This window comes from Asterias rubens, chromosome 15 (genome assembly GCF_902459465.1).
Source record: "Asterias rubens chromosome 15, eAstRub1.3, whole genome shotgun sequence".
NCBI lineage: Eukaryota > Metazoa > Echinodermata > Asteroidea > Forcipulatida > Asteriidae > Asterias > Asterias rubens.
This window is the reverse complement of record NC_047076.1, coordinates 2,479,325-2,497,081: the sequence shown is the minus strand read 5'-3', so window position 1 is coordinate 2,497,081 and position 17,757 is coordinate 2,479,325. Positions and strand designations below refer to the sequence as shown.

Below are 17,757 nucleotides of genomic sequence, written 5' to 3'. Positions count from 1 at the left end.
CCTGATGACGAGCAGAGTATACTGTTTGAAACGTTGAGACCAAACCGGCTCTTTTCAGAACAAACACTCCTTTAAAAGAGATTCTACACCTGGTTGTTTAACCCGCAAGTTTACTATTTATATTTAAATTTATAGATACTCTTGATATATATGTTTTGGTGAGAAAGACGTTTTTCTTTCTTTTTAATACACAATTTCAAAAAGCTGGGCGTTTTAGGTTCAAAACTAAAAAAACCAAAAACAAAACAGGCACAGAAAAGTTAATTTCCTTGATTTCCTTCACACATAAAAAAAATGTATTTGGGAAAAAATCCAAATAATTTTCACTTAATTATTTGTTATGAGCATTTGATGAAGTCTGGCTGGTTTGCTTGACTTTATATAGGACTTAAAACCGAAGATCCAAAAACCAAAGGTATAATTTGCAATTGTTCCCGTTTGTGATATTTTTCTACAGGATGTAGAAGCCAATACAGTAAGATTAAAGGAACACGGACAAGACGTCCTAGTCTTAGAGAAGATTCCAACAAATAACGGTCAGAGACAGGATGGAGCACCCATCCATTACAAGTAAGCTCCTTCTATAAACCTCACAGATTTCTCAGTCAGGTCTCTTTCTTCTGGAATCCATCCATCCTTAACACATTATCATCATTGTTTTAAAGGCAGTGGACACTATTGGTAATTACTAAAAATAATTGTTAGCATAAAACCTTACTTGGGAACGAGTAATGGAAAGCTGTTGGTAGTATAAAACATTGTGAGAAACCGCTCCCTCTGAAGTAATGTAGTTTTTGAGAAAGAAGTAATTTTCCACTAAAATATTTGAGTATGATTTTGAGACCTCAGCGTTAGATTCTGAGGTCCCGAAATCAAGCATATGAAAGCACACAACTTGGTGTTACAAGGGTGTTTTTTCTTCCATTATTATCTCGCAACGTCAACGACCAATTAAGTTCGAATTTTCACAGAGTTTTTTTCGTGCATATGTTGAGATACACCAAGTGAGAAGACTGGTCTTTGACAATTACCAAAGGTGTCCAGTGTCTTTAAATCATTATCACATTAAATTTTTTTTCAATAAAACCTTGCGGTCGAATAAAACTAAAAATGGGACTTGAACATGCCACCTCCCAACTAATGTGGCATTGCCGTAGGGAAATCTGTCCCCGGAGATACTGTCCCCCATATGGGAAACTAACATGGGCTGAAAGAGGATGATTCAAAAGAGGGGGCTATTAGAAGAAGTTTGTGCACAGTTTGCCAAATGGAGGGACAGAACCCCCTGCCACTATCGAGCAGAGCCATAAAATTGGGCTTAAATTATTTGTTTTCTTGATCTTGGTGAAACAAAAATGTCTTGCACATCATAGAATATTGTAAAGGGCTGTCTTAGAACTTTCCAGCAATCCTTAAAAACAATTTAATAAATCCTTTTCACTGACCTTTGTCTGCCAATGCGAGTGTCACTGTACATGTATTTGAAAGTGTATAGTGGTTTCTAGATGACCAGTTTATATCAAAGTTCTTTTGTTAATTTTTTTTAAATTTTTTTTTTGCATTTTTAATATCTGTAATGTACCTCTGTCCTGCGTATAAATTCTTTTCCCATTTATCTCTTTTTGGTTAAAATTAAGGTCCTTATTTCACAAGGTTGTTCATTTTCAACTCACTAAAAAAGAATAAAAGGGAGAAAAGTTACCTGATCATGTAACTTTTCAGTGCAGGGTATTAACCCCAATGCTAAGCATTCTGTGCAGTGAGCCATTAGCAAGTTAACCTTAAATAATGTCTGGTACCATTTGATTCGCCAAGTCACAAGTCAACACTTAAATTTGAATTCCTCAGACATTTTTAAATAGATGTGTATGGCACAACGCTACCAGGGTTTGCTCATCTGGAGGGTGCTATTCAAAAGCTTGCCCCGAAACCATGTGACATGGCAACCGTCTTTATAGTCCAAGGAATTCAAATTTAAGCGATAACTCACAAGTGACTGGTTGGCCCAATTTAGTTTTCATTCATTTCATTGCTTTAACCTTCTGTCCGTGCTTGTGTCACTTTAAGGTTGTTTATTTCCCTTCAGTTTCCATCATCTTTCGTTGGTCATATTCAGCTTGTCTCATTCCTGTTTTTTCTCCACGCTGCACCTTTCTCTTTTCCTTAATCCCCACCGTTTCCCCCGAAGCGTTTTTCCTCGCCTCCTTCTTGTTATTGTCATTTGATATCCTAAATCAATCACAATCTCATGCTAATCCAGACGTTATCTGATGTTCCCACTCCTGTTAATCCACTCCTCTCTCCCTCCCCCACCCCCGCCTTCTCCTGAAAGATCCCTATATCTGTCGCTCCCACTCATGTAACACCCTGTTTCAGACAGGCGCTCCAGAGTCGCGCCAAACCAAACTCTGAATTAAGTACATAAAGAGGTCGAGAGTCTGTACAGTTAGGAGCGACTGTATTTGAGAAGTCGAAAAGATCGACTGGTGCAGGTCGTTCGGAAACAATTCTGGATCGCCTTTGTTTCAGATGCGATCTTGTCATGAGCCGAGCTGTTAAGTTCGCCTGTCTGAAACCAAAGTTTGTTTTGGTCGACCTAGAGTCGCTCCTAATCTATTTGGTAAGGTGCGACTCAGGCGCGCCTGTCTGAACTGGATGTGAGGCCACCCCCTCCCCCTTCTCTCTCGAAAAAAAAAAAAAATTTAATCGTCCTCAGCGCTAACGTCAGCTCATTTCAGATCAGATAAGGGTCTGCTTGCCCGCTCCATTTCTCCATTTTTCCATCTTTTTTTTCTCTCATTCTTCGCCTCTTGCTCTGGATCGCTCTCTCTCTCAAGCTATTCTGTCAGCACTTGCACAAACCCAGGAGAGGTTTGCCCATATCGTCGTGGGTAAGATTAAGAAGACATGCACGCTTTTCTTCAAAACAACAACAACATCTTTAGGCCGTTGATTGTGTTCACCAAGCCACCTTTTTCTTGTTTATATTGTTTCAACTATTTCTATTTTCAGTTTGTTTGTCTCTTTTTTTGTTGAGGACAGCAAGATTTGGCAATATTTTTTATGTACATTTTTTTCCCCATGTAAATTTGATAAATTTATAAATTGGTTATATTCCAGGCTTTTTTATTTTGTGACCCTTCTCTTCCCTTTATGTTTTATTAGTAAAATTATATTTTGTTATAATATATCTCAATATACCAATGTGAGAAGTTATCCTTTTTTCCTTCCGCTTTCCCCCTTTCTCCCACTTTTATTTCCAACTCTTCTGTGAGGTTTCCTTTACTCTTTTCTGAATTTACATCCATTTAAAACAAACTCATCTCTCTACTTATTGCCAACACTTCAGTAACACTCTGTTTACACACCCCTAACACCCTTTAAACACCAACTCAACACTAACATTTAATTACCCCAAGCACTTCATTAATCTCCATTAAGAACAGTTAACCATCAAAGTGAGCCCTCTACTACATTAACACCATAGACCTTTTCGCAAATACCGGGGCGCGCACGTAAAGCTTGGAATTAGGTGCACTGTGGTCTAGCTGGTATCCAAATTTGATCCATATATATCCCACAATGCACCTCATTCAACAGTCTGCGCTTGCGCATTGGTATTTGCGATAAGGTCTATATTCCACTACCTCAACACTTCATAGTGATTTTTCCTACATCCCAAACTTTGGACTACTAAACAATAACTTTTATATAACTGACATACAGATCCTTGTCATTTGATTGGTGGAACTTACTTCACGTGACATTCACTATTACTCCCATCCGCACCGGCGATCAAAAAGACCTATTCGCCCATGGGGAATAGCATTTCCCATTCAACAGTTAGGATCATCCTTGTTCCCAATGTTTTTGAGCAGTACAGTGCCGCCGCGCCGCTGCTAAAACAAAGGAGCACCTGTGCAAAAGGTTGTGATCCGATTTGTGCATCGTTGCCGCTACGCGACGCTATATGATTTTTGGTTGTCAGTAAATTGTGTGATTTTTCATAATGTTATACTTTTAAAATACATCAAATGACAAGGATCTATATGTCAGTTATATAAAAAAAATATTGAGTGGCTTTAATTCGTGGAATGGAAGGAATATTATCGCTCGGTAAAATTTGGACTGTTCCATTTCACTCGGCTTCGCCTCGTGAAATGAAACAGTCCAAATTTTACCTTGCAATAATATTCCTCCCATTCCACTCTGAGCCACTCAATATTTGTATACTATTCTTTTCCCCCCGCATGAAACAAAGTAGACTCCTCCCACCACTCCATCTAATCCATTCTTCTACTGTCCGTCTAATTAGTCTTATTTATATTTTTCTTGACTGATTTGGTTGTAAACGTTAAATTTCTTCAACCCTCACTGTCACACTTTCTTTTTTCTGACCAGCCTATATTTACTTCTTTCTTTTCTTGAGTTCTTAATGTTCTTCTAGAAGTAGACTTCTGTGTAGAATTTATTATTTGGAGGTATAACTAGCCGTAGTCTACAACTGTTCACCTTTGAGTGTACTTGTAACAAAAAAAAACTCCCAAACTTTTGCAGGGTCCAATTTTATAGCTATGCTTCTACAGCAGAATTCTGCGCTTACAATCCATATTAAATTATGTGCTTTTCATGGGGGCCATTGGTGCAGAATTTCACAGTAGCCGAGCCAAGAAATCGAACCCAGATGGCAAATGACTTTAATATTTTATTGGACGAACCCTAAAAAGACTGGACAACAGCCTTAAAACCAACATGACGAACATAGAAACTTTATTATAAATCTGGCTGATCTGGCATTGAGGCCTTATTTTCAATTGGAACTCTGTAAAACCAGTCAAATGATTAATTTTTAAAGACAGACAAAAGGCAGTTCTTATTTCTCTAGAAATAAAGCAGGAATTGTTCTTTCCATATATGTTTCTTTTACTGTTACTCGTGGCAACCCTTTCCCGTTCCTATAACTGAGAGTTCATCCACTGTTGGTTTAAAGGCAGTGGACACTATTGGTAATTACTCAAAATAATTATTAGCATAAAACCTTACTTGGTAATGAGTAATGGGGAGAGGTTGATAGTATAAAACATTGTGAGAAACGGCTCCCTCTGAAGTGACGTAGTTTTCGAGAAAGTAGTAATTTTCCACAAATTTTGTTTTGAGACCTCCCGAAATCAAGCATCTGACAGCACACAACTTTGTGTGACAAGGGTGTTTTTTCTTCCATTATTAACTCGCAACTACGATGAACGATTGAGCTCAAATAATTACAGGTTTGTTATTTTGCATATGTTGAGATACACCAAGACTGGTCTTTGACAATTACCAATAGTTTCCAGTGTCTTTAAACAATAAATACAACCGTTCCACTAACCTCACTGAATTGAGACCCTTACTCTTTTTCCCGGATTCCCTGTTTTAATAACCTGATTTATTTCACAGCTTTACTTCCTTTCTACAATTCCCTCTCCGGCAGGTACTCCGTTATGGCTGGTTCCCCAGAGAAGATGCTGGAGCACATCTTGGAGACGAGGATCGACAGCAAACAAGACGAGGCGGACACATTCCTTGAAGATTTCTTATTGACTCATATCGTCTTCATGTCAAGCAAGCTACTCTGTCCCGCTCTGCTCACACAATATCCTTTTGAAAATAATCAAGCTACAACGGATGAGAATTGTTGTTTTAATATTGAACTTTAAAAAAACCTCGCTATTTTTGAAAGAACCTGGCATCAATTTCACAGAAGGCTAAGATTGGTCTTAAAATGTGTATCAATCTTAATTAATAATAAGAGCTTTCTCCAGAAGACGATCAGAGCATACTGATCGAAACGTCAAGTTGAAACCAACGGTTCTTTTCAGAACCAACCAAACTCATTAGATAGTCATTACATGGTGTTACCGCAAACCTCTCCATATCATATTTCCACCATGCAAGGTTTAAAATCCTACTTAATAATAAGAGTAATAGCTCTTTTAGAGAAATTCCAAACATGATCATTGCACTTCACAAACGAACAAGAGCAACATCAGCGATGGGTTTTAAGATTGCGCTTAAAAGCATCCACTGTTGGTGGGAATCTTATGGTCTTTGGGAACTCAGGTTCCAGAGAGTAGGCCCGAACACATTGAACAACAAAGTGTGATGTCACAACACAAGTCACTATGGCGATAATGTCAACTTATATATAAGATTATAAATAATTAAACATTCAAAACAAGCACTGCCACTTCTACTTCGACTCAACCAAAGAACCCACAATAATACTGATCAAAAATTCTGATAATACCCAAATTACTCCAAAAATCTTACCCTTTATTGATAATTAACATATAGGTGATAGGATGTGTACTTGAGCCAACTATAACCTCAGCAGCTGTAAACATTTCCTTAACAGATTTTCACTTATCATGCAGACATCGTCCAGGCAACGGAACAAGAAACAATAGATTACATCGTCAACAATAAGCGACGTGTTATCAGACTCGTTTGCCAGTGGAGCGTGATTGCCGGCTCGGCATTCCAAGAAGATGCTATTATAACATCATTTGTTGAGGTACCTATAAAAGGCTTTCAGTTAATCAATCATTCAATCAATCAATCAATCAATCAATTACTAGATCAATCAGTTACTCACTTATTTGATCAATCAATCAATTGCTCAATCAATGTGTCAATCAACTACATAATGCTCAAATAAATGCTTAGACGTTTTTTGTGCTGACAGGCTTTATGAAAGTGGGCCCTGGGGTCGATTTCACAAAGAGTTAAGACTAGTCTTATCTCGACCTAGAACGGTTTACTCGTCCTAACTCAGGACTAGCCATACGTTTTCATATCTCCTGGGATTAGTCCTAAGTTAGGACTAGTCCTAACTCTGTGTGAAATCGACCCCTGGTTGCTTGTAAATTGCCTCGTGTGACATGGCTCTTGCTTTACAGCCTAATTAATATGTATGTCTCTCTTTCTCTCTCTTTTGTAATATTTTCTCCAGACATTATTTTCGGCAATCTGTGACGATTGTCGCATCTACAGCAGTCTTCAAGATGAGCTGGCTAACTTGGAGAGAGTTCTCCATCTGGTGCGGAGGATGGAAGAGGAGCAGGCACACACATGGCAGGTTCAGAGACAGGTAACCATGGCAACTTACTCATAATGGTGTCTTACAAGTAAACACTTCTAATGCGCACAAATCCAAATTCAAATTCAAGGCGCAGTCAACCAAAAAAAAACGAAATACAAAAAAAAAGTAGTTCTGAGATATAGTTGGGATCCTTGCCGTTAAATGCTTTTTGAACAAGGAGTATCAGCTTGAAGATGATTCGTTGAGAGATAGGGGGGCCCCAGTTAAGTTTTTCAGAATGGGGGTGATAGAACAGGATTTTCAAGACAGTGTCACGACACTGTTTTGAAGGCGTTGAAGAAGGGAAGTCTGGCTGTAGAAAAGCGCATTGCCGTTTTCAAGACGAGAAGTAATGAATACATGATTGAACTAACAGAACAGTTTCATCATTCACTCCTGAAAATCACTCAAAAATTTCCCAAATGTTGAGATGTTTTTGCTTTGTATTATCCCCACCCCTTTATTCTTCTTAAAAACATAAAGTTAAGTGTTATCTCCTTTTCTTTTTCTTTTAGGGTTTGGGCGAGTTTCATCGGTCAGAAGACGATACACCAAGGAGAAGACCGATCAAAGCAACCGATGAAAGTATGAATTCCAAAGTCGTCTTAATTTAAACATCTCAAACCCCTTTACATCCTGTCAACTCTCCCTTATTCTGCAGAAAGTTCCCTGAAAATAAACCAATCTTGAAGACGAGCAGAGTATACTGTTTGAAATGTCAAGACCACATCAGCTCTTTTCAGAGCCACCACTCCTATCCCTCAAAATAGATTTAATGCACTATGTTTTTTTTTCTTAAGTTACACATGTACATCTGTTCATGTTCTCTGATGAACCATTTTGAAAACTTTATCCCTGTTATGTTGAATGTAATTCTAAATATTTCCCTGATCACTGTACACAATCTCCCTAGTTGCAAGATGCAAATGATGTAAGCTCTGCCGGCCATTTCCAGCAATCTATAAAGCCATTTTTTTTTGCCGTTTCTCAGATATCTTCAAGGTGTACTGTGCAGACCACACGTACACCACGCTGCGAGTACCGATGAGCACAGCTGCCGGAGCGATCGTACGAGCCGTGTCAGAGAAAATGTGCCTTGGGGAGGATCTAGTATTGTGTGAGATTAAATCAACAGCTGGTAAGTCCTCATAAACCCTTTTCACACTACTCTATTCACACTTGGGTCTCTTTACCCCTGGTCTACCCCGGGGCAAATGGGCCTACCCCGGGTATAGTCACCCCTTGCTCTTGAGTAGGGTTAAGCGGTAAAACCCCAGGGAATTATTCGAACGTGCTACCAGAACTCCATGGAGGAGGAACATGATTAACATGCACGCCAGGGTAGTATTTTATAAGCAGACAATTTTGCTAAGTTTCATGTTCTAAAATTGGATACTGTTTGATTAAAGATGAGCTTCTAATGCAATACCTCAAGTCACTTTTTTCTGTTTGTGTTTTTTGTTTTCTCGTACAGAGCGTATTTTGTTCAAAGAGAATGACATCTGCGTAACGGCAGCTCTGAGTCTCAATGGTAGAATATTCGTATCGCCACGGGAACACCTTGATGCTTTGGTAAGGATAAAAACATGTAAACAAATTGATTACAGGAAAAAAATGCAAGACGGCGCAGAAATGAGAACAAAAGTCAGAACTGATCGATGCGGCCATCAAAATGAAGCCTGGATGGCTGTATGAATCTGAGATATCCTTATCTGACCTGGCCCGACTTGTCCTGTCCTGATGTGACCTGACCTGACTTGACCTGACCTGACCTGACCTGACCTGATCTGACCTGACCTGACCTAATCTGACCTTACCTGCACATATCTTTACTGAGATCAACAACTAAGCAACCTATATAAAGAAAAATCCACATCGCATTTCTAAATATTTGAATTTCTCGCTTCTAGACGCCAATTCCTGAGCAAGAGGGGCTATCAGAGAGCACGGCATCCATTTTTGAGTTAATGGGATCGAAGGAAGTTGCGTACCAGATGACGCTTTATGACTGGGAGCTCTTCAACTGTGTTCACGAGGTATGTACAATGAGAGCAGGAGCTCCACCGAAGCCCTCAAACTTAAAAGGGGTGGGGGTGTAAAGGCCATGTCACATATCTTCAGTGTCTTGTAAATTAAAACCTGATTACAATTCACTTTTATTGTTGTATCATAACAAGATTTTGGATTATTGTCCTGGAAGGGGGGGATGTGGTTGCAAAGTGCTATACACAATGGTATGATTATTTCATTTACTCTCAAACAATTTCAGTTGTCATAGGCCCTTTCTGAAACCATGGCTTGGGTTTGGTTTTCAACTTGGGTTCTGTCCACCTGGGCCCAATTTCATAGAGCTGCTTAGCACAACATTTTGCTTAGCATGAAATTTCTTCCTTGATAAAAACAGGATTACCATGCCAAATTTCCATTTGTTGCATATTGGTTGTTACTGGTATTCAGCTGTTGTTTACTTATCCCGAAAATCATGTGGAAATTTGGCATGGTAATCCTGTTTTTATCAAGGAAGAAATTTCTTGCTAAGCAAATTTGTCTGCTTAGCAGCTCTATGAAATTGGGCCTTGTTGAAGCCCTGTAAGGAAAGTTGCCTTTTAAAAAATAACTAGCGGAGCCTACGTCCAAACTCAAGCCAAAGTCTTGGTTTCGAAAAAGGCATTATACACTATATTCACTTGAACTTGTTCTGTTGACCCTTTGCAGTTTGAGTTTATCTACCACACATTTGGGCGGCAGAAGTTCGGCCACATCACGGCCAACTTGGACCTCTTCCTCCGTCGTTTTAACGAGGTGCAGTTCTGGGTGGTCTCTGAGCTCTGTCTTACAAACAATGTCAGCAAGAGAGTACAGTTACTGAGAAAGTTCATCAAGATCGCTGCATAGTAAGTGTCATTATTCGAGCTCTTTGCATGTTTAACTTTTTTCAGTGTCATGTCCGGGGTAGGTTTGGTGGGGCGCAATTTGGTAAAAAAAAATGTTTTTTCGTTTATTACGAAAATGTGCTGATGGATTCCTTAAATCAGAAAATTAATAACAAATCAGAAAATTAATAAGTAAGATTTGGAACTTTGCATATAATCAGGTGCTGTTTGCGGTAGCACCGTGTGTAAATCTATTTTAAGTAGTGTCGGTTCTGAAAAGTTGTTAACCACCAGTTCTTAGAGTTGTCAACCACCAATCATTCATTCTGTTTCATGTCACACATATTAACCAGTTCTTAGATGTCAATCACCAGGGCCCAATTTCATGACTCTGTCTACCGCCCAATTCTGCGCTTACGATCACGATTCCCCACTTACGTGCAAGCGCCAAATTTCTGCGCTAGCCTTGTAAGCGTAGAATGACATTTAATGCCTAGAAAGACATTTAAAGAATGCATCAAATCAACCATTTTTGTTTGTGCTCAAAGAGACTTTTGAGAATTTTTTTTTTAAACGTCTCAACAAAGAGAAAAAATTCATTTCTTTTCTTTATCTAAAAAAAGGGGGTAACGTAGAGTTGTTATACCGCCCTCTATTGACTGTAGTTGTTAGGTCTATAAGTTGCAATCCAAGATGTCTGACCAATAATAAACGTATCATCATGAACCAGCATAATCAAACATGTCTAAGTGTTTCAGTGGTTAAAGCCTAAAACACCACAAATAGTAACGAGGAGTACGCACACGCATGAGCCAAAATTCGCCGCTAACCCGTGAAATACGATTGACGTAGGTACAGAATTCCCTGCTTCCGTAAACGCCGATTCCGTGCTTACGGTAAGCAGAGCCATGAAATTGGCCCCAGTTCTTTTCAGAACCACTACTACACAAAAGAGATTTGCAAATGTTGCTACATCAAATCTCACCTTAGAATATTAATAATTATTCCGACTTTTCTTTCAGTTGTAAGGAGTACCAGAATATGAACTCTTTCTTTGCGATCGTGATGGGCTTAAGTAATATCGCCGTCTGTCGACTCACACAAACTTGGGAGGTAAGTTTCTTTGCGAGATTATCGCTTTGTTTTGAGAAAGCCTGACAAGACAATTTGGATGGTTAATTTTGGCCAGGATCCAGTTTGAATAAATTCTTTTCCAAGATTGTTTGTTTGTTTTGTTGTTTGTTTAGATGATCTTTCCATCAAGGACACTCGGCAAACTCCCAAAAGGAGGTATAAACGCCAAGCTGGCAACAGCCAACCTCTTTTAAACAAATTTTGGTTATCTTCTTTGATTTTGAATTGCAAAAAATCAAGCAAATTGTGCTTCAGTATCTAGACGACAATACTTGTTCTCTCATTTAAACCAGGGGTTAGCTTGGTGGGATTCGAACCCACCACAACCTTGACATTGCAAGTCCTGCAGTCTAACCGTTCCAGTCATGTATTGTTCAGTTGATGAAGGAGTAGATTAATTGATCTCTAACTGTCTTTTGTTTAAAGAAACTACCGAGCCGTTTCAAGAAGACGTATGCGGAGTTTGAAGCAACAATGGACCCATCTCGTAACCATCGCGTCTATCGTCTGTCTGTTTCTAAGATGCAACCTCCCATGATTCCGTTCATGCCTCTAGCCATTAAGGACATGACCTTCACCCATGAGGGAAATAAGACGTACTTCGACGGCCTGGTCAACTTTGAGAAGATGGTAAGGACAGTTGATCATCGTCTGTTTCGCATCTGGGATCACAACCTGACATTTCTTCATTTAAATCTAATCTCAAAACATACATACATGTACCTCTTCAGTCAAGCCTGCCATTAATTTTCTCTTGGTTCTATATAGCGCAGTGAATAGTTTTTCGAGATACCAGCACTTAACAAGATTTATTATTATTATTATTATAAAGAATAATTGGTTTTCCCCGTAAACCGCTGTGTTTTAAGCACTGTATCCACAGGCCTCAGTTGGGTGGGATTCGAACCCACAACCTATGCATTGCTAGAGCAGATGTCTACCACTAGACCACCCAGCTAGTTTGGTGGGTAGAGGCAGTTTGAATCCTTTAGTGTTAGCAGCGGGTACCGAAAGGGCGGTTGAGTTGGCATAATGGTTTCTTTCCTTCCCGTCCACCTCTAGGACCCTGGTTCGAATCCTGCATGGGGGGGGGGGCACATTCTGAATTGGGCTTTCAGTCCTTACGTTATTGTGTGGGGTTTTTTTTTCATTGAATAATTCTCTGGGGTTCTCCTCATACATCTATAAAGCCCGGTTCATTATTCATGCGAACGAGAATGCGAAGCGAAGTTGACGTGAATTTGACGTCACAACCCTCCTTTCGCAGTGATATTTGCAAGTGAGTTGAGCAGAGTTGAACTGCTGCAAATTCGTCGTTGCGAATTTGTGACGTCAACATTTTTATTGCATTTGCATTCGCAGGAAGTATGAACCAGGCTTTACTGAAACTGCCCTTCCTCTCCAAGGGGTTCTTGGCTAGTATAGTGATAAGTTTGCTTTTGCAGAGAATTGTAGGCTTCACAACCAGAATTAATAAATACATAAAAAAAGGCCAATAGCAGCCATCTTGGTTTTATTTGTACATGTTGCTATAGAGGACTGAGCCTTTAGTATTTAGCTACGGCTGTGGCTTGACATTGAAATGGTCCCTACTCTGTCATTTGTTGTGTCATTTGGGCTTAATATTTTGTTTGTCTTTCTTTTACCAGCACATGATAGCATCAACAATTCGTACCATCAAGTATTGTCGCAGCGAGCCCTTCACTGCAGACCCCCCACCTCCCGTTAAAAACATCAGTGAGATACGCAACTACGTCAGGTAAGGTGGAAGAAACTGTTTGACTGAAATCAATTAAAAACTTATTGGGAAAAAAAAATTGTTTTCTGAACTCACTAACTTAACTGTTTTAGAGACAAAGATTTAGGGTTGAACAAAGAAAAATTACTTTAGAGTGGGAATTGAACGTGTGACCTCCGGAATAGACCTCCGGATTGAACCTGCCGAAGATCAACCAACTGGGCTAACTATCTAACCCTAAAGTTACCGGTTTCCCATGTTTTGTCAATTTCTTTGTTCAGGGTGCCAGTCAGAAGCCATTCAACCTGTAAACTGAATGAATGAATGAATGAAATTTGTTACCCTAAAAGGTCTCCACTGAGGCAAACGTGAACTTGTAAAAAAATAAAAACTGCCTCATTTGCATGAGCAGAGGGATCACAGCCATGGGACAAAATTGAGATTTCATCAAACTTAACTTTCGCATTAATCATCTTTTAATGAATTTCATTTTTATTTCTTCCTCATGCAGAAATCTCAGAGTCATCGACAACCAGCGAGTCTTAACACAACACTCTCACAAGCTGGAACCTCGCAGGACGTGACGATAAGCATCTCGTTACGTACAGGGTCTTGAGATTATGTTTCTTGCCACTCCGATATGTCGCTCCAAGAAATGAGTGGCATGATACCGTTCAGGGTGTTTGTTGTAGGATTTACGCGGACAGTGGTTCCTTTTCCCCCAACTCAAAAGAGTAGATGCAGTCTGATATCTCGTCAAGCCAAAGAAAAAGAAGAAAAAGGAATTCAACTGTGCCATCATGAACGCCACAAACTGATTGGTCAGTAAGTGAACTATGACCCCGCCTCTGGCGGTGTGCCAGTTACCCCAAAACCTTTTTTCTCTCATTTGATGGAACAATTACACTAGGTATTCCTTTTCCCACTTCTCAAAAGTCTGATACCTCGTCTAGCCAAAGAAGAAAGAGAAAAAGGAAGTCAGCTTTGCCGTCATCTATGCCAGAGTCTGATTGGTCAGAACATGATCTATAACTAACCTCTGGCTATGTGCCAGTTATTCCCCAAAAACATTTTCTCAATTGATGAAATAATTATTTCTTAAGAGAGAATTGCTGTAGCTCCATGTGAATATCTCTTTTGAGTAGTGTTGGATCTCAAAAGAACAAGTGGTTAACGACTCAACATTTTGATCAGTCTGCCTGATCTCCAGGGAATTAGACTGGGACTTTAAGGAAACGAGACTACACCACATGAGTACCAATGATTGGAGAAAATGATTCTATGAGACAGGGTGTAACATGTGGTGGTTATATTACCAGTGAAAGACATCCAGGTGTGTCTAGGTGCCAGACTTGAATACACAAACCCGAAGAGAGGCAGCAGAGTCTGTTGGAATTTTTTTTTTAGTTGAACATGCCCCAAAATATGGGGATAATAATATAGTAAAGTTTAACAAGAAAACAATTGTGCTGCATTCTCTTCAACAGGAAGTTATTTGTACATTTTTGTAAGGTTGAAAACTATTACAAAACTTGTAATAATAGAAGGAAATATTTATAATTCCCAATATTTTTTAAGATAATATTTAAAAATGTGTTTGTATATACTGACCTCCGATATTCTTTATTTGGAACCATTGAATTGTCTTAATTGTCTGGCTTTTTTTTGTCCAGACAGAGTTTGCCAATGATAATCGGGTGGGAGGGGTTGTCTTCTGGAAGATAAAATCCATCGATGATCCCAGAAAAAAAAACTTTGTTTAGAAAGCCCTTTGCATGTTCTTCGGACCCAACGACAATTTATGTTTCTTTATTGATGATTTTTACAGCATTCTTTTTGGTAACAAGCGTATCTTGAGTTTTCAAAAACGCTGCTCTCGCACACAAATGCTCCGTGCGAAAAAACTTCAACTTCAAATTTCAACTTGTTTTGTGTGTACATCTGGGTTATTTGAAGAAGGATTTGAAACTTTGCATGGTGGGAGTATAATCAAGTGAGGTTTGAGGTACAACCATGTGAAAATCTCTTTCGGGATTTTAATTACGAAACGATCTCAAGACAATTCAAAGCCGCACAAAACGCAAGTAACCCGTCCTAACGTAGGATGGGTTCAATGCATCCCAACATCTATGGATATACAGAACTTAACTTGTTTTAAGTCCTTAGATTAGTCCTAAGTAAGAAGATTTTGGTGAAATCAATGTTGACGGCTGACTTTCTTGCAGTTACACAATGATGTGTACCCTTCACACCATTCACCACAAAATATACCCCAGGTGCAATTTCAAGAATATGAGAAACCTTTTATCCCATTATATACAAAGATGTCTTTAAAAATTTCTTTATTTTTCTTCCAAATAAAAATGTTTAATTTGGGTGCTAAATTATTTTGGTGTTACAATAGCTAAATAGTAAAGCTGGTTTTATTTTTTTATTAACAAAAATAACACATACCTAACATTTTTTTTTATGTATTAATATTTACTGCTAGTGTGTTGGTTTGTACACTGTAAATTTCAAAAGTGTAGCTATAAACAATCAAAGCATTAGGGCCCAATTTCATGGCTCTGCTTACCGCCAAATTCTGAGCTTGTGGTCACCTTTCTCCGCTTTCACGGCAATTGCGGCGAATTTCTGCCCTAGACTTGTAAGCCTAGAGTGCCTAGTAATGCGGAGTACGCAACGCGCAAATCAAAATTCCCCGCTAACCAGGGGTGAAATACGCTTGACGTAAGCACAGAATTTCCTGCTTCTGCGAGTGCAGATTTTTTGCTTAAGGTAAACAGAGCCATGAATCTGGACCCAAATCAATGGGTCATATTTGACCTTTGACCTTGGTAGCTCAATCCAAAGTCAAAGAGGGGGAAGCATGGTGGCCAAACAGTATTTGGAAATATTATTTCATTTCATTTCAAGCCATTTATTTCCTTTCCGACAGAGAATTTTCATAATAATAACAAAGAACAGTAAGAGGATCGTTAGAAATGGGGCCGTAGTCAGAAAATCCAAAGCTTGTGGGAGATGCCTCGACAAACAAAACATTAATGGACTTGCGTTAACAAAGTACTGTGTGGTAATGTGTTGTAACACAGTTTTTCGCCATTACTTGGACGTGAATACACCAATGCATTAACGCACCATGAGCATCTCTGACCAATGATGTTGATGCTCAACTACAAACGTCAACGCGACTTGAGTCTTTTACTCGAACTTTACTTGAACGCAAGCATTGAAGTGTCAGTATTAATGGAGGAAGCATAGAAGTGTCAGTATTAATGGAGGAAAACACTGATATGCATGTACACAGGACATGTGAAATTGAACTAAAATGGGTTTGTCTAAATTTCCAATTTATTTTTCCTTTGAAAGCTCATATGTACCCAGATCTCAGACTTTGTGGCAAATATTACTGAAGTATGACACCTGTCCAAGCTTTGTATTTACTTACATGTACATGTACCAGTTGTACTACTACTGCGGTCTGGCATGCCAAAGTACTGATTATTATAGTGAGTGGTGTAAAGTTTGTCAAGCTGACATCCGGGTATTTTGAGCAAAAGTGACATCTTTAGTGCATAGTGCTATTCATAAGACCATAGCCCAATTTCAAGTAGTAAAACTTGCTAAGCACAGAAAAAATCTTGCTTAGCAGCCGACATTCTATCAAGTTTAAATCGTGTTTCGACTGGTACCCCACTCATTGTTTGCTTAGGCAATTGCTAAGCATATTTTCTGAAGCAGTATTTTTCTGTTAGAGCCATTGGACCCTTGTGAAACAGTGTTGTCCAAGGCCCACACTTTGTGTACCACAACTTCTATGTCAAATAACAAACCTGTGAAAATTTAGGCTCAATCGGTCATCGGAGTCGGGAGAAAACAACGGAAAATCCCACCCTTGTTTCCGCGCTTTTCGCCGTGTCATGACATGTGTTTAAAATAAATCCGTAATTCTCGTTAACGAGAATTTATATTGTTTTGCTGTTTTCTCAAAAAGTAAAGCATTTCATGGAATAATATTTCAAGAGAAGTCTTTCACCATTGCCTTCTGTAAACCCTGTAAGTTATTTGTAAATCTGTGAACTTTAATTTTTTTTTTCTGAACCGAAAGGGTCCAATGGCTTTAAACAGCTTCTTGAACTTAATTTGGCTCGGACTTGAGCTGCATTCTGCGACTGCAGTAGCCATTTTGGTGCAATGTTTTGACAACCACTAAGGTTAAATACAGGTTTGTTTCAACCAATAAAATACTCTGCAAAGGCAACATGGAGAAAAATTGTGAAATGTGTGATAACTAGGTAGACATTTGTCAGTGTGTCAATTTTGTGCAATGGGGTCTACTTGTTATTAATAGCTGATTGAGAGTGTAAATCCCGCAAGGGGTAAGTTGAGCATTTTTAATCCATTTTGGGGCAACAAAATTAAAGATTACAAGGGGTAAGTAAGTCCAGCATTTTTATCCTTTTTTGGCAAAAAATTGTAAAAGAAATCACAAGGGGTTAGTCCAGCATTTTTATCCATTTTGGGCCAAAGATTTGAGAAAAAAAACAAGGGGTAAGTCCAGCATTTCTATCCATTTTGGGCCAAAAATTGAAAGAAAACACAAGGGGTAAGTCCAGCATTTTTATCCATTTTGGGCCAAAAATTGAAGAAATCGTAAGGGGTAAGTCCAGCATTGTTATCAATTTTATTCAATTTTTGTTTTTTAAATCCAGCATTTTGACCCATTTTAAGCCAAAAAATGAAAAAAAAAAATCACAAGGGGTAGTCCAGCATTTTGATCCATTTTGGGCCTAGCATTTTTATCCATTTTGTGCCAAAAATTGAAAAGATCACAAGGGGTAAGTCCAGCAATTTTATCCATTTTGGGCCAAAAAGTCAAAAAAAATCACAAG

The 17,757-nt window shown here is 38.9% G+C and overlaps 1 protein-coding gene across 10 annotated transcripts in view; it reads left to right on the top strand.

Moving 5' to 3' along the window:
* The window catches only part of LOC117299822 (rap guanine nucleotide exchange factor 4-like), a 91,908-nt gene extending 75,213 nt beyond the window's left edge, over positions 1 to 16,695 (top strand). For 7 of the 10 annotated variants that reach the window (XM_033783357.1, XM_033783356.1, XM_033783355.1 and 4 more), the window contains 14 exons: positions 458 to 570; positions 2,838 to 2,891; positions 5,471 to 5,632; positions 6,403 to 6,553; positions 6,992 to 7,129; positions 7,636 to 7,705; positions 8,112 to 8,258; positions 8,595 to 8,692; positions 9,031 to 9,156; positions 9,836 to 10,014; positions 11,016 to 11,106; positions 11,554 to 11,757; positions 12,777 to 12,886; positions 13,377 to 16,695. In XM_033783357.1, coding sequence (XP_033639248.1) covers positions 458 to 570; positions 2,838 to 2,891; positions 5,471 to 5,632; positions 6,403 to 6,553; positions 6,992 to 7,129; positions 7,636 to 7,705; positions 8,112 to 8,258; positions 8,595 to 8,692; positions 9,031 to 9,156; positions 9,836 to 10,014; positions 11,016 to 11,106; positions 11,554 to 11,757; positions 12,777 to 12,886; positions 13,377 to 13,449 — 1,716 coding nt within the window. In that variant the 3' untranslated portion in view covers positions 13,450 to 16,695. The remainder of the gene's footprint in view (positions 1 to 457; positions 571 to 2,837; positions 2,892 to 5,470; positions 5,633 to 6,402; positions 6,554 to 6,991; positions 7,130 to 7,635; positions 7,706 to 8,111; positions 8,259 to 8,594; positions 8,693 to 9,030; positions 9,157 to 9,835; positions 10,015 to 11,015; positions 11,107 to 11,553; positions 11,758 to 12,776; positions 12,887 to 13,376) is intronic. The other 3 variants (XM_033783359.1, XM_033783358.1, XM_033783354.1) reach the window with 1 other exon arrangement.
* The last annotated feature ends 1,062 nt before the right edge of the window (positions 16,696 to 17,757 follow it).